The following is a 17,402-nucleotide window of genomic DNA, read 5'->3' on the forward strand; positions in this document are numbered from 1 at the left end:
TTCTGATTGCTCAACTTATTATACATCTGTGGCTAATTTGTATCAGTGAAAGACTTTAATATGGCATGGCTTGCATGCAGTTGTTTCTGGTATTGCGCATAAGTACAGTCATTCTCGGACTAAATTTCTGTATATAATCTTTTACATATATTAAGCGGTTATATGCATAAAGACGCGGGAGTGTCGTTATATCAAGTAGACTGAAATGTTTCTTACAGGATTCTGCAATACGCTATCCTTGAATAGGTCTGATTGTTTTTTCCTACTATCTAAAAACTCAGTTTACACCTAGTGAATTTCCCCATAACATTATCCAATACTGTAGCTGCAACTGAAAAACCGCGTAGCAACAGAGATTTAGTACGTTTTTTTTTTTTTTTTTGGTAGAATATCTTAGTTTATATAGTAGAAAAATCGCACGTGCAAGTTTATCAGTCAGATAGCCTATTTTAGGTTTCTGTGATAATCAGTCTACCATATTTTAAAATAGTGAGAAATATGAGAAGTGTTTTACGTTTCAAATGCAATTCCTAGCGGCTTTGGTAATGATCTTTGTGGTGTGGAGTCTCTTCCGCGGATCTCTACTCAAAGAGTTTCAAGCGGAAAGAGTGGGGGTGTGCATGTATGTGTATGAGGGGGGCGGGAATGTGTTGTGGTTGGATGAAAACAGATGTCAAAATTGATATGTTCGAGTGACGCGAGCCTTCTTAAAACAAGACCAACTGTTACTATTAATATTACGTGTACGTAAACGTTATTTATAGTAAATTGCCGTTTTACCAACAACAGAAAATCATGGCAATGGGAAAAGGCTTTAAAGTTTCTGAAAAAGTGAATCCACCGAAGCCTTACAGTATCCTGCTGGAGCAGAGAAACAGAGAAGAATCCCTCCTGTTTGAATCACAGGCAGTAGCAGTCTTGTGTAAGTATTTCTTGTGTGTTTTTAGGGCTTGTGCCCGGTGACTATACACTTTCTTGATCACTATCATTGACAGACAGTGATGACAGTTGCTGTACTGAAAGCACAGCGTTTGCCCTCGCCTGCCCCTAGCCGACTTGAGTTTGTAGTTATTTGCAGTTGTTAAAAGTGTTCAAGCTTCTCATGAGTGTTTATAACTGTCACTGATATTGTGTCTAAATACACCAGCAGGAAGTGATAAGTTATACCAAATGTTATTGTTTCAGCTCCATTAGAGGTGGAATCTGTCAAACGACAGTATACGAAGCTGCTGGATGCTTACGGCTGTCTTGGAGTCCTGCAACTTAATGCAGGTAATATCGGTATCCTTACTGACATGTTTGCGGTTTCTTGTATTTCGAAGCAATAGGTAGTATTTCACCATAAGGAATTAGTAATTTCAGTTTCTATTCCTGGTCATGATAGCTATAATTGTCCTTACAAAGTTATCGTTAAAATATTAATGCTTAGCTTTTATAATCTATTGTTGTGGTTAGTTTATTTGCGTTAGTGTACAAATGTCTGCCGAAAGATCTTTCAGTTAAGTTTCAATTTGTAACATGTAGACCCCTTCTTTGTAGAAATTATTAAGCAGAACAGAAACAGCAAAAGTAATATGCATTTCTTCTCTTGTTTACAAGAATGTGCTAAGTGCAATCGTGCACAGGAAATGTATACAAACTATCAGCTGTTCATTTTTATTAATCTTCCTCTGATTTGTATGTATTCTGTATGGACTGAGTATATTGTGATGTACTGTACTACATGTGTGTTTTTCTTTTTATTTATGTATCATCAACTGAATACAAAACTACAGTGGAGCATTGCACACCTCCTTTTCTTGTCACATGACCATGACTGATTGTAGAATAGATGCATACGATACATATATTGCTTATGGCTGAATTTGGAGGAATGATGGACAACACAGTACCACACAAATATGATGATGGCAGAGAACTGAACCTCAGGAAACAACTAACAGATGATGTCACTACCAAACACAATAATGTTATCAACAAACTAATCAGACCTTCAATGGAACTGGGGTTTCTGTGTGATAAAACACTCAAAATTAAAAGTTAGCAAATAAAAAAATTTAAAACTGCATATCTGCTAATGAAATCTAGAAAAAAAAAATATATTAACGTATGTGACATGCACCAAATCAGTTGCTAGGGATTTATTTATCTTGCAACACAGGTTTTTTCTAGTGCAGTTCTAGTTACTGGCATTTTTACTGATAAGTATGTCAAATATGGAGCAAACATAGACTTTGGCCTATAGATCAAATTGTTGCCACAGTTTTTATCTTGTAGTTGACCACCTCACAAGCAAATTATCACCTTCATACCAAACATAGACCTCGGGCTATGGTACAGATCAGTCTTTGACCACAGGGGACCACTGCCATACTCAAACTAAATAATTTTGTATGGAACACTATCTCCATTAACCAATATATGTATAGGTCTAGTATTCAAAATTATCCAAGCTCTGCTTCTCAGTAGATCGTTATCTACATGTACATCGGTACCCTGCAGATCGCTGTGAAGTGGTACCAGTTATTGGAGTTTCTAGAACTGTTTCATTAATGTATGGAGTGCGGGAAGAATGATTGTTCAAATGCCTCTGCTTCTGCTGTAATTAATCTTAATCTCACAATCCCTTAAGTAGTAAACATAGGGGGTTGTAGTACTGTATATCCATGGAGTCATTTAAAGCCAGTTGTTGAAAATTTAGGCTTTCAAGGGATAGTTTGTGCCTACCTTGAATAGTCTGCCTGTTCAGTTTTTTCAGCAGATTTGTGTCATTCCCTCCATGGGTCAAACAAACCTGTGACCGTTTGTGCTGCACTTCCCCTTACACATTCAATATACCCTGTTAGTCCTATTAAGTGTATGTCCCACACACTTGAAAGCATTCTATGGTGGGTTGCATGAATGATTTGTAAACAGACTCCATTGTACACTCATTGCGTTTTGCTTTACCTACAACTGAGCCTGTGTGATCCTTCTGTTTCCTATACCTACAAAGTGTTACACCCAGCTATTTGTATGAATTGACTTATTACAACAGTGACTCACTGATTTTGTAGTCATAAGATAATAAGTTTTTTACATTTTGTGATCTAAAAAATTTTATATTTGTGAGCTTTTGAAGCAAGTTGACAATTTCTTCACTGCTTTGAAATCTGATCAAGATCTGACTGAGTACTTCTGCAACTTCTTTCAGGCAGTACTAGATTATAGATAACTGCATTGTCTGCAAAAATCATGAGGTTACTATTAACACTGTTTGCGTGGTCATTAATATACAACGTAAACAGCTAGGGTCTAAACCCACATCGCTAGGGCCCATCCAAAATTACTTCCACATATGACGACGACGACTTTGCATCCAAGATAACATGCTGCATCCTCCCTACCTAAAAATCCTCATTCCAGTTACAAATTTCGCTTGATACCCCCGTACAATCAAACTTTTTGATCTCAGTTAGACCTATGTTGATGTAGTAAATGTGACACTGTAAGCCGTTGAAATGTACAAGAACTAATGATACACTGTAAACAAAACATACAAACAACATCTGTTGAAAACATCTCAAACATAAATATTGCAGGCTGTATCTGTGTAACTTGGATCACCCTTTGAACAATATACCAGTGGATTGCAATGTTTCCTAGACCTGAATTTTGTACCATTTCTCATGCTTTCCCACATTTAGTCCCATAAATGGTACTGGTGGAGGACATACACATTCATTTTATGTAGAAAAAGTGGCAACAGATGCTACATGATAATGCCAATTTTCGATGTCTAGGTGCAACATGTAAGGTGTTGAACTGTACCTTCATGTTTGTCAACCAAAGCCCTATCACAAGTCAATATTTTTTCCTGAATGCCACTACGTAATCTGAAAGATTTTATCCATATTTATACATCAGATACTGGAGTTAAAATAACTTTGTTTTACTATACCATATATTTGAAGCTTCCAGGTAAAAGTTTAAAACTTCCTTCCCCCAGCCTGGCCATTTATCTATCTACTCATTACTGTTGTGTCATGTTGACCTTGTTCTTGTGATTTCTTCTGCCATTTTCAATTTCAAGCAGAGTCCATCATTGCCAGCATTCACTCTCTGTGCAACACACTGTCCTGTATAAATGCCGCTAATTAAAATTGTTAGATAAATTCAGAAACATTGTATTAGATAATAAAGAAATCTAAGTATTTGCATATATTTGAACTACTGTGCTTAAATTATGTAAAACACCAGGGGTAGCTCTTTCCCATGCACCAGTTAGTCAAAATGTTACTGCTGATTGATAGTTGTGATTGTTTTTTGTTGTCGTAGTATCTGTGGGTGAACATCAAACCATTGAATACGAGGTGTCAACTTTGACCGATGATGTCGTTTAATGATGAACACATACAATTCGTCCAAATTCAAGATAGCAGCTATGATGTCATTCATACAACCACAATAAACAGAAAACAATTCCATTCTTAAAATATTTTAAAAATAATAAAACCACTATGTAGTTAATGGAACACCCAGAGGAAGTTGGGAATCTGGTGCAGGGACAAACTGAAGCACCCCAGCCCATGCCCCACCCAATACAAAAATCCGCTAACCTCACGTATAAATCCCCTAAAACACAATAAAACTAATGTTGTTATCATCAATTTATTTAAATAAACTTAACTCCACAATATTAACTAGCTGTGAAATAGTGATATTGAAAGGGGAGGAAAGAAACTAATGGTGTTGGTATATTCCATAAACGCCTGTAGCTACAGTGAACTCTGCAAAACAGTAATATCCAAAAAGTAGTAAATCAATTATAATGCAAGGCTGCAGCTGATACCTCAATAACAAGTGTTGAAATGTTGCTCTCCCAAACATCCACCTCTATTAACTACCCACATGCCCACTGAAAACCAAGAGGCATCAGCTAGTATCTGTTTTCTTATACCAAAACAAGAAAATTAACATTAAGTTATTGGAAAATTTACGTCCTTTCAAAATAAACTATAATAAACAGAAAATGCTTAAAAGCATAAAACTTCCTACTATTTTTGGCGCGGTATATGAAGAGATAGCATGCTTTAGTGTTGTCATATAAAACAGAAAATGTTGTAGAATTTAAACAGTGCCTGCGTAACCACTGAGTTAAGTGGATAGATGTTTTTAAGTAAATTTTGTTAATGTACCGAACATGAAACTCTTGTTATTAATTAACATTGATCCATATACCTTCTGCCATGATATAATTAAAAACATTGATCCATCTACCTTCTACCATGTTTTGAATAAAAAACATTGAACCACTCATGACATTTATCGAAAACTATTTTGTCATGGATTCCATTGTCTTGATCTATCTGCCTCGTCATTCGTCATGTTCACTTCCTATCATTCACTATGCTTACAATTACCAAATGCAATACGCAACAGGAAAGCTGCAGACACCATAAGTGCACTTTTACTCTAGAGTTGACCTATATAGGTGAAATGTTGTAGCCGTAAGGGGGTGGGGGGAGTGTTTGTTGCTATCCTATTGTAGAGTTGAGGTATAGAGGTAAACTGGAGATTGAGATAATCGACTTTTATAGTTGTGTGTGTGTGTGTGTGTGTGTGGGGGGGGGGGGGGGGGGATTAATTGGTATCCTGGTCTATGATTGAACTATATAGGCTAGCTGGAGATTGGGATACCATGATCTTATGGTACATTTTATATGGTTTTGTCACATTTTATTTTTTGGTAGTTTCAAGTGAGTCCGCAAGGGAGACGCACTTTTTTACCCCTCCCCAAAACAGATTTTATAGCTCCTCAACATGCCTTTGTATTATTAATGCTAACCCTAGTTATAGAATTTTTTTAAATTCATTTATATGATTAACCATTAAATTATGAAACCTTCTCTTCCCCAAATCCCGATATGAAACAAAAGAATCCCGTAATATGCTTGATCCCTCCTCAGTATACTCTTCTATGAATCCAACAAGCACCCTCTTAGTTCATCCACTTACTAAAGTAAACAAAACCTCATAACTTCCACTCCTTGAAACAACATCTGCCCTACAGCCAAGTACCAACAGATTTCGTACTCTTCTTGTACTAAACTTTCCCAAAAGCTTCTCATCAATTTCTGCTAGTGCCCCAGGTTCCTCATCTGCCTCTAAATTTTATAGTCAGAAAAAAAAGTTCCTAGCAAAAAGAAAACCAATCAGTGAGCACTGACTCCCATATTGTGAACATAAAGTGACACTGATGAACTGTAAAGAAAGTAATAAGTAAAATCTGCAACAGTGTTAACCTTGTGTTATCACACCATGTGCCCCATCAAATCAACCACCATTATTTGCCTCTTGAGATCATCACATAAACCTATTACCATTACAGGAAGGAGTTGTCAATCATCTTCGTTGGTTTTCTACATGTATAACATTTCACATATTCAGCCAATACACCATACTTCTGCAAGAAAGATGTGGTGCATGGCGTATAATTTCATGCATTTTCTCCAACAACATTCAGCTATTGAAGTTCGTGGTCAGAGAAATTTCTGTTTGGCAGCCAACGCACATAACAATCCTTTACAAATAACAACACATTCAACGACATTCCTGACAATAAAATTTACCACAAGTGTGTCATCTCAAACTACACACCTGTGCTTCAAAATGTGCACTTGTTGCAAACCATCATCCAAACACAGCCCCTATATGACGCCACATCATCATCATGTCACAAGTCAGATCTTATCTTCAATACCACATTCTTCATTTGAACTGACTGTGGCTGTCATGTTAGGAACACCAGTATTCAGTTTTCCTGTTTTGTAAATATTTTTTAAGTAGTTTGTTTTCGTTTGTTAATACTGGTATGGTTGTTCGGTACTATAGCTTACCTTTTTGTGACTTAATATATTTTGTATTTTTGCAGAATTTTACAACAATATTTATTATTTCATTCCAGTCTGGATAGTTTAGTGTGTTAAAACATTAAGTCCTTATCCAGCATTGCCTGGGTGTATGACACTGGAATGTGTGGATTTATTTCTTTCATGTGCTAGTATGCTCACTGTAACTGGTCATTCTTAATTTTCATTTAACTTAGATATATTGTATACTGTATGTGAATAGATTTTGTTCTACAGCCCTTATGAAGTAAAAAAGCAGTTCTTGGATGTATGTCGTTATTTGAGTGAATTATTAGGCTGTTACTGTGGAACATGCAACGCAAGATGCCCACCTGATGTCTGCCACAGAAAACGAGTAGTCCTTATCCCGCTGCATCTCTTTTTCAAAGTTAGTAATGCATTTGGTTGTTAAACCAATAGAGAATCCAAGAAAGAGTCATTAAGGGTCATAGGCAAGAAGGAAAGAAATCAGCTAAACTTTTGGGTTTGGGTAGAGGTGTGTGTGTGTGTGTGTGTGTGTGAAACTGTAAAGAATGGATAATATTTTTACTTGAAAGAATGAACATTACTTGTACTTGTTTGAATTACTTCTTAGTTGTGCAATTCGAATTTTTTGCATTACAGGAGAAAGTACAGTGCTGTACTTGGTAATGGTGACAGGATGTGTATCAGTAGGAAAGATAGCAGACTCAGAAATTTTTCGCATCACTCAGACTACATTTGTGTCACTACGGAACCAACCACAAGATGAGGAACGCATTTCAGAAGTCAGAAAACTGTTGAATTCGGGTACTTTTTACTTCTCATGGTCATTATCAAATGAGAGCCTCGACATAACTCTGTGTGCCCAACGAAGACAAAGAACAGGGGAGACTGACAACAGGTTTTTTTGGTAAGTAAACAATGAGACAATTGTTTGGACAGGAATTGAAATCCAAATAATAATTTGGGGGAGAGAAGAGGAAGGACTGTATTTTCTTCAGAGAATGCAAGTTCAAAACAGTGCCTGAAATGTTGTTTGTATGGCTAATTTCTGCACACTACCATTTGCCTGTATTTACTCATACCATTGTTTGTGAGGTACCCTGAACTACACATTAACATTAGTATGCCAAATGATACAGTAACTTGGTAAACAATATTCTGTACATGTGTAAGCCATTTGGTGCCATTATGTTTTGAATTTATTTTTGTTCAGTTTATGGATAGTTTTTATAGTAATATGGTTTCTCTAATTTTTAGTTGTGATACTTCTGCAATATATGTAAGATGATGAAGCATGTTTTAAAACTGGTCAGTGTAGGTGTGATTCCAAAATTGTTTTGTGTCAAAGTCAGTACTTATCTTGCAGTTTTTCACAGTTCATATTTGCGTGACATACTGATATTGATAATATAAACTGCTAAAAGTTACTGTCCGTGAAACAAGTATTGGTAATGTGTGTCACAAGCGATCATGGGAAGTACAATATTCTAGTAGTAGCTGGGTTTTTGACAATTTAATAATGTAATGATGAGATGACTGTTATTTAATTGTAGGAAATGTGAATTTAAACATGACAGCCACGAATTACTAGCAGTAAGAGTGTAAGTGTTGCTGCTTCATATGGTATTGCTCTATGAGTACTCAGATAAGTTGAGGTGGATGTGAAGAATAGATATGGTAATACATGTGAATAAGTGGTTCGTACGCATAAATAAAATATGCATATAAAAAGTTCATTGATCAACTAATACTAAAATGCCAGTAATGTGTGCACGCACTTGAAAAGACAAAGAAAAAAATCATAACATTGAACCCAGTAAGCTATGGGAACTTCTTTGCTACTTCCAGTAAACACACAACATTGTGAGTTGAAGATCATGACATAATATAATGTAATAAACATACAGAGTTGTTAGAAAGCACAAAAATTAGTTGTGGAGATCCACGTGATGTTGGTACAAGAGTGTAGGACATGATGAGCAAAAAAAGTGATTGACTGGTTCAAATGCTTTAAGGGGAGGGAACTCTTGACGACACTGTGTGTGTGTGTGTGTGTGTGTGTGTGTGTGTGTGTGTGTGTGTGTGTGTGTGATCAACTGTATGTCAGATTTGCAGTGAGGGTAGCATGCACAAATTTTTTTGTAAGTAGAGGACTCATTTATGCACAAATTGACAGACAAGGAGAAATCGGCAAAGAAATACCGGAGATATAGTAGATGTGTGTCCTCAATAGTGATGCGCGTCACATGCTGCCAGCCCATGCTAGCCTGCCCGAGAAAGGGCAGGTTTGCATAGCTTATGTTGGTTTAATGTGGCCTAGAGTTACTGGGTCCCCCTGTGCTCAGGCTGGCTTTCTGGGCTCCCTGCTGTCAGTAGACATGTATTGCAGCACAGTTTGAACTTGACAAGTGACCCAGTTCCATACACTATGTAAGCACTGGCTTCCACTGTCGCTGACTTAGACAAAATTAAGAAGAATTACAAATTACTGATCATAAAAAAGTGAAGCTTTTTCTTTCATTTTCTTATTATAAACTATTATCAATCAGTTTTTTGCAGTTCCTTATGAGAAAGAAATTGTGGCGATCCAGTGGGTATTTCATGTAATTTGCATCTCTAACTGAAGAATTTTACTAAGTACAACATGTGATCGTATGGTGAATATAATTGTTAAGGATATTCAAACTAACTGTTTGGAAAATGAACTATTGTAGGAATATTTTTCATAACATGAGAGACAGTGTGATTTTGGGTGGCAGGAATAGCAAAGTGAACTACTTGGACCTGTGACATGAAACAGATACTTGGTCTCGGATGGTAGCACAGTCCTGAAATGATCAACCCAGGAAATAGTATGCTCTAAACCACAGGGAAACAGCATATCTGAAGAATTCTTATCCTTGTCAGAAGAAGAAGCTAGTCAAATGAACGCTGTGAACATGGTTCTGTCTCAAATAAAATAATGGGGAACTACTTAGTGTTATCTTGTTGTGTCAATGTGGGAACTTATAAATGGTGGAATAGGAGAGATGCTCTGATGAAATATCTCAGGAGAGAGAGATTTTTTGGGAAAAAACGTTCTTGAGTAACTTGCCACATCAGATTAGAATAAAATTTTAGGCTTTCGATCACAGCCTCTTGCACCAAAAGCTTTGTGGTTATCTGAGTCTGACACAAGTTAACTGAGAAATTTATACCCAAGGATCCAGTTGTGAAAGACTTCATAGAGAGGTATTTTTGTTTGGGAGTGGAAAGTGGCAGTGTCAAATAGATATTTTGAATTTATTTTTTTACTGATGTGACTTTAGATTTGATGAATATGGACCATATAGTGGGGCAGGAAATGTCAATTGCCTTAGTATGTTTTCTGCAATTGACTGTGTGTTTTCCAAAAAATAAATGCAACTCACCATCCTGAGTCAACTCCTCTAACTTGTTGAACCCAAAGGAAGAGATCACATTCCATGAAGCCTTGAAGTATCATACTTGATGCTACTTACAGGTGTGGAGCAAGCAGTGAACTGTCATTTTTCAAATCAATTTCTGAATGAACTCTGTAGGTATGTTAGGGTGTCATTATGTGGGTAGCTATACTTTCCCATCAATTTGCAACCATGATGTAATTGCTGCACTAATCTATGGTTAAGAAAGTAGAATAAACTGTTTTAAACTTGGTATTGACTGTCTCTTAAATCAACATTTCAAGGAAAAACAGCAGTCTGGCAGGCACTAGCTTATCAGAGTACCAGTGTCATGTATTTGCGCAATTGTTGTTGCTCACTGAATATTGTTAATTTAGGGGCCAAGAGCAGAATAAAGTTGACAATTGATGCAAGAAAATGAATACAAAATTATATAGGTTTCATAATAATGGAGTCTTCTGCCACTGATTAGTAGAGCAATTTCATGTTTATCAATGTAAATACTCACTGTAGATTTTTTGTCTTATAAAACTATACTGTCAAACTCCATCATTTGTAAAAAGTTTGTTATGGCGTTGAGCCACAATCATGCAATACTTCTTAAAAGAGTAAACTGTTATGTGACTGTGTATTATTACATTTATCCTTAGTACTATGTCTTTGAGAGTCCACATCCCTGCACAATTACATGTTAAAGACGTATTACCCTTGTTTACCTGCTTTGGACTGCCTTAACAAATATGACTTAATAATGGTCAAGCAACATTTAGCATTGTATGTGATAATGGTATAAAAGCCAAAATCTGGATAGTACAAAAGAAAAGATGATAATATGCAGTCAAGTGGCAGTTTACTCTTTCAAAAAATCTGTGGTTTGTGTTTTTTCATCAACAAATATGAAGATTTCTTTACTGTAGAGTACACATCGCACTTTTTGTATCTGAATGAAAAATACTAATTACAAAGAAAAAGCAACACAGGATTTTTTATTTCTATGTAATGCATCCAAACGCGTATTACATTACACGACTTCATTAAATCTCTTGCATGTAAATGTAAAAGTACATAGCACTGCTTGTGCACTAACAGAATAGTTCTTGCGGTCCTAGTTTACCCTACTCATGTGTAGTTTACATTTATGACCCTTTAAGATGTAGATGAGACGAGCACTGCAGTGCAGACACAGATGTCACATAACACGCGGAGTGAGCGTTGCAGCTTGGGTCTCGCTGCAGTTCACGGGCTACAGGCTGTCTGGACCAGCCTAGTGCTGGCATGGGCTTGCCAGACGGAGGCAGGCTGGCAGGCCAGTGGAAAGGGTCAGCGAGCAGGCTTCAGCGACTAGCAGTTCACAGTGCATGGCTCTGGTCCTAAGTCCCTCATTTCTGTCATCACATGGGACCACAACTTGTGCAACCAGTTTGCCCAGAGAGATTAAGGAATGATGGTCCCTGGCTTCTTTGCATGCTAAAAAAGCTGATCCCAAATGTCAAGGATCAGGAAAGTGTTTATCACCTTTTTACAACACCAGTGATGTGATTTATTGAGTATTTCTATCTGAAAGTCAAACTGTGTACACCAAATGCTGTACAGCGAGTCAAGCTCAGCTTGTTTATCAGGAATGGCCTGCCAGTTTTAGGCTCTGTGGGCTGAGGTGCCAGATTGTCAGATTTTTGGCAAAAGGCAGATGCCAGTCAGCATTTAGTGGTAGTGTTGTTGGCAGACAATAGCCTTCTTGTCAAAGGTCCTCTGCTTTGATAGACATTGTGTGTCCAATAATCTCAAGACATTCTTTGGAATGAGTGTAATTGATGGAAATAGATGCCATAACTGTAGTCCAAATTGTAGTACTGCTTCACTGTAATGGCATTATTGAGAAGTCTGACAGCATTTTTGTCAGCAGTGCAGCTTGGCACACAAGTATTGATTCAGAAGCAGTTTTGGAGTTTGTATCTAACACCACTCTCCCTTGTCAGGATTTTGAGGCCCCATTAATTTTGGGTGAGCAGACTCAAAATGCCACCATCATCACCCACTCACCCTCAGAGACCAGGTAGCAACACTACAGTTTTGATATCTACTTGTTCCCAAATTGAGCTCTTTTTCAAAGAGATTCATTATGGCCAAAACTGTAGTGAATTTTATCTGGTTTAGAATAGAATGATTTTACTCAAAAATTCAATAATTTTTCATGTTATGAGCAGATATATGGCAAAAACAAGTTTTTTTCATTTTGCATTTTTTATATTTCTCGGGAGAATTTGAGGAGTAATGTTGAAATAAGAAATGAAATTAGTAACTTTCCAGAACTTCTTCAAGACTTTATACGTACCAAGACCACTTTCTGACCACCATAAAACTTCAGTATAGTGTGGCCAGTTAAAAATTTTTGCCTGTCATGCTGCTGAATGTTGTTATTCATAAGTTTGACATACTTACAGAAGAATCTTGACTGAAGAAATAATTTTTATGTGATGGTTTGTGATGTGTTCTGTCCTGAGTGGTAAGCACACATGCAATAAATGATGATTCCCAAGTAGTGCATAAATGGTACTTTATTAGTGCAGCACAAAAAGAACTGGGTTCAACATAATGTAGATTCTGATAGACACTACTAAAGGATCCTCCTAATATGATATAAATACAAACAAGTCAAAGTCTGTTGTGATTTAGATCATAATGGTAATTACTAGCTTAGGTTCACAGTCTTAAGTTCCACAGAAGAAAACTAGTCTGGGACGTGAGTCTGGGGAGGACAGCATTGGAGGAATCGAAGGCTCCAAGGATGATGGCTAGTGGCTCAGTGCGGCTGCTGTTGAGCATCTTCTGCGAGCGGCTGCCAGAGCAGTGTTGTGGCCCAGTCTAGATCCCTATACTGGGCTCGATTGGACAGAGCCAGGAGCTCAAAGAGAGGGAGCCTATAGTTGCAGCTGGCATGAGCTGCTCCAAGTGGTCAGGCAGCATCTTAAAATAATACACTGCTGGTGGAGGGATTCCCAGTATGTATGAATATTTTGTCTGAAGTGCTATGCAGTGTTCAGGGATTGCAGCATATGAGGCTGTAAGTGTGTGTTGGAATTTATAGCCATCAATTTTAATAAACCAGGCAAAAGTAGATGTGATGTATAGATGTGATAGACATAGCTGACATCCATTTAGTGGTTGGATAATCTTTCTGCCTGTTTATACATTATACTTATGTATTTACATATATCTTCAACTTCCTACCCTATTCTCACCTAACCCTGTCCTACTTTGTATATGTTTTATACATTTACCTTATATTTCTATAATGTATCTGACTTATAGTTTATTGTTGTGCCAAATGTCCAAAGGGTGAATAACTAAATAAATAAAGAAAAATAAAAAATATTAATGACAAATATTTATGATGATGAGGAAGTGCCAGTCCCTGCCTCAAATGTCTGTCTACTGCAAGTCTTCCCGCATTTTGCTACAATCTGGCATAGTGACTTCCCTGTACACAAGAGTAACTTTTGTGAAAAGCCTTCTGTTATTATCCACTAAATAATTTATAGTTATTCTGAATAGCAAAGGCTTTTATGTTAGCTGGAATTTACTTTTATGTCTGTGTATTTCTCTCTTTTAAGAACAAAATGCTAGGTACTGTCTTTGAGGAAATCCTCAGTTCAGTCAAAAAGCTGATGCAGTGTTAAGCAACTTCGTGTATTGCAAAGTAGGTGACAGGTGAGCACATTCCAGAAGTCAAGGAACATTGCTTCAACCTAGGCACCACGATTTCCTGCCTTCTGAATCTCATTGATGGACAGAATGAGATGAGAAATGTGTGTGTGATATGAAATATCTTTTCCACCTTTTTTGTTATCATTGTGTAGGTTAACTTATGACTCATGTGTGATTGTTGCTAAAACAAGTGAAATTTGAGTTGGGGTGCAGTCATTCTGTTGTGGGGTTCATTAGTGTTCCAAGAATATTCCAGGGAAATGCCCAGATGATTGCTTACAACAGGCTCTGTGTGTGTGTGTGTGTGTGTGTGTGTGTGTGTGTGTGTGTGTGTATTTGTATTTGTAGTATTAACATGTTATATTTATTAATTTTTTCCTTTTAATTAGGAATCGCATGCTCCACATTCATCTCCTGAGGTTTGGTGTAAGCTCTACTAACTGGATTCTGAAAGCTATGTGTGGCAGTGTTGAAATAAGGACTGTTTATGTTGGTCATAGGCAGGCTCGTGCAGTTATTATATCACGCCTGAGCTGTGAACGTGCTGGTACAAGGTACTACTATTTATTTAAATATATTTCAAGTGGTACGTCATGTTAATCTAGTATTTCATATTTTAACCTGTTGACTGCAATTACTCACTGTAAAATGACTTGAAGGGTGTTGTTAATACTACAATTGTTAACTGTAAAACTTTAAATTACACAGCATACTTTTTGTTCTTTTACAGATGAATAAGTGTAGTTTTATGGATGTTAATTTACCTTTCATATTTATCTTACTGATGCTGGAAATATGTATAACTAATTAATAGTTCTTCCAGCTCAATAAAATAGTTTGTATTTTTAAAAATTCTCTTCTGTAATATTTTGGAAGTTCAAAATTACAGCAATTATCTTTTTGGAGGTAATACCAGTAAAGATGAGTAATTTGTTCATTTTGTGACGGCTTGTATTGCTCTTATTAAGGACCACTAATACGTACTCAAGTGTTGTAACATTTTCTTATCGTATATGTGGAACATAAACTTGGCTTTCAGTAGTAGCAAATTTGCAACAGGTATATGCTTCATTTGGTGACTCAAAATAACGGAGTTAAGTTCTTATGTGATTTTCATGGGATAAAAGATAGTGAGGCCAGTTTTGTTTTTGTCATTTGTACCGTGAGGCTCAACAGGGTGTAGGAACTAAAGTGCACTTCAGACCACTGCAGTTCTCTGTTTCTGTTCTGATAGAGATATTTTAACCATTGTAAAGCCTTTTTGGCAGTAGACTAATTTATTCTTTTAGTAGCATTTGATAACTGCATTTTTTGTGAAGGCAGATTTTTTTTTCCTTCCATGTTTATCATTGCTGTCACTGTTTCTGTACACATACCTTACTGCAGAAGTAAAATATTGTTCACACAGGTTCAATGTTCGTGGTAGTAATGATGATGGACATGTAGCAAATTTTGTGGAAACCGAGCAGGTGATATTCTTAGATAATGAAGTAACATCCTACATCCAGACTCGAGGTTCTGTGCCACTTTTTTGGGAGCAGCCAGGAGTTCAGGTAAATTTTTACACACATTATATTTAAGTAATAGAGAATGTTTACTAATTAATTTTGGTTTTTTCATAGAACATAAATGCTTTCACAGCTTGTGTGTTACCTTGTAATAATTCATGTGAATCTGTGTAATGCCAAATTTTCTAACAGGCTTTGTGTCTAAATGATACACAAAGCAAATGAGCAACACTTAAATAATTAAAATAAAAGAATCACACATAATTTCTAGCTTCCTGCAATGTCAGGATGACTGATGACGTGAGGTGCCTTGCTATAGGTGAAAATGGTATTGAGTGTCGATTAGTAGGGCCGATGTTCATGGAACTAGGTGGATGTCTGACGGCAAGTCATGAAAACAGCCATTACATAAATACAGTTATTCCAAGCAAAAGATACAACAGTTGTAGTGTTGCCAGTCTGCTGTTAGTGCCCCCCAAGATGAAGGCTGGTCTCGGTCAGGAAAAGATGGTCAGCTCAGCAAGCAGCCTCATGTAATGGACAGTGCGCAACATAGCCCTGTTGAGCAGGTAGCAGCTGAGGCAAGGTTACGTGGTCAGCACTCCAATGGAGTAGCGCAGCGTGACACCCTGAGGCTGTTGAACAGCACGCAGCTGTGACCGGCTTTGCGGTGATCTTGTTGGCTGGAGTTGCTGCACAACTCAGTGTGAAAAGTAGTCAAGTACGCAGTGTTGATTCAAGGACATTGGTGTAGTGTTCAGAGACTGTGACCTGAAGTGTGTGTCTGCACAAGGCAAGTGGCAGCTTTGCTGCCAGTCAGGCTTCAGGCTGGAACCATCCCCCACCAGGGGGCCCACGGCTCTTTTGTGGGCGCGTGTGTGGCATGCACAGGGCCCGAGCTATTGCAACCTCTACCCTCCTGGGATGCTTTCCCATTGCCATATCCATTCCCGTGCTAGCTCCTCCGCTTCCTGCCCCTCTCCCTCCCATTCTCTCTCGGTATTTCCCTTCACAATGACCCGGCCAATCCCTCCATTCTGCTATTCCTTTATTGTCTTGTCTCACTTTGGCACCCTCCCTTCTTTGGATTTTTTCGTGTCCTTCTTGGGACTTAACCGCCCTTTCAAAATTATTTCCATAGTGTTAGCCATTTGGGGAAGAACACCCTCACTAACATATTTGGCATGGGTTCTTCTCCCCTCCCCTCTCCTCCTTCCCGCTTTCCTTCCTTGCCATAGCATCCAGCCCCCCCCCCCCTCCCCCCAACCAGCTCTACATCACCCACATTTGGCATGGTCATCTCCATCTTGAGGATCTGGCCCTCTATCGTTTTGGTGCCCATTTGACGGTGGTCCACAGTGTGCTGGACTGTCGTAACATAGCCCAATTGTATGGACTCTTAATCTTCCTGACTCGCTACCCCTGGCGGATGATGCCTCAGTGGCTGACTTGGTTTTTTGAGGGGTTGGCAGGACACCTTTGCCTCCTCTGCCCCGAATGGGCATCGACTGTCTGTGCTTGGTCGTCTCCCCCAGCCCTCATGCTACCCATGCTTTTGCTCTTCTTTCCCCTTCTCATGCACTGTGTTTTACTTGGTATTCTTCCTGTGTTTTCCTGTGCTTCTCTGCCCTGTCCATGTCAATAGTCTTTTCTGCGCATTGTTGGATGGGGTGCCTCTGGTAAGTGGTGGTGGTGGTGGGGGGGGGGTTATGTTCCCCAAAGCACTCTTTGCCTTTGAGGACCTCAAGTAGATGTTCAGCTATTCTCTCCTTTGGTTGCGTGCATTAGGCGCTTCTTTGGTATGCAGTTTTGGCGACTTGCCTTTTCCAGGTAGGAAGGACCAATGCTTCATCCCTTTAATTGTTAAACCAGCCAACCAACCAACCAACTAG

At 38.0% G+C, this 17,402-nt stretch overlaps 1 protein-coding gene across 1 annotated transcript in view; it reads left to right on the forward strand.

The window, feature by feature from the left end:
• The first annotated feature begins 613 nt into the window (after positions 1-613).
• LOC124722915 (synaptojanin-1) overlaps positions 614-17,402 on the forward strand; it is a 138,333-nt gene continuing 121,544 nt past the window's right edge. The window contains exons 1-5 of the mRNA XM_047248066.1: positions 614-922; positions 1,186-1,272; positions 7,515-7,782; positions 14,392-14,556; positions 15,411-15,555. Coding sequence (XP_047104022.1) covers positions 796-922; positions 1,186-1,272; positions 7,515-7,782; positions 14,392-14,556; positions 15,411-15,555 — 792 coding nt within the window. The 5' untranslated portion in view covers positions 614-795. The remainder of the gene's footprint in view (positions 923-1,185; positions 1,273-7,514; positions 7,783-14,391; positions 14,557-15,410; positions 15,556-17,402) is intronic.

The sequence above is a fragment of the Schistocerca piceifrons genome, chromosome X (assembly GCF_021461385.2).
Source record: "Schistocerca piceifrons isolate TAMUIC-IGC-003096 chromosome X, iqSchPice1.1, whole genome shotgun sequence".
In the NCBI taxonomy this organism is placed as follows: domain Eukaryota; kingdom Metazoa; phylum Arthropoda; class Insecta; order Orthoptera; family Acrididae; genus Schistocerca; species Schistocerca piceifrons.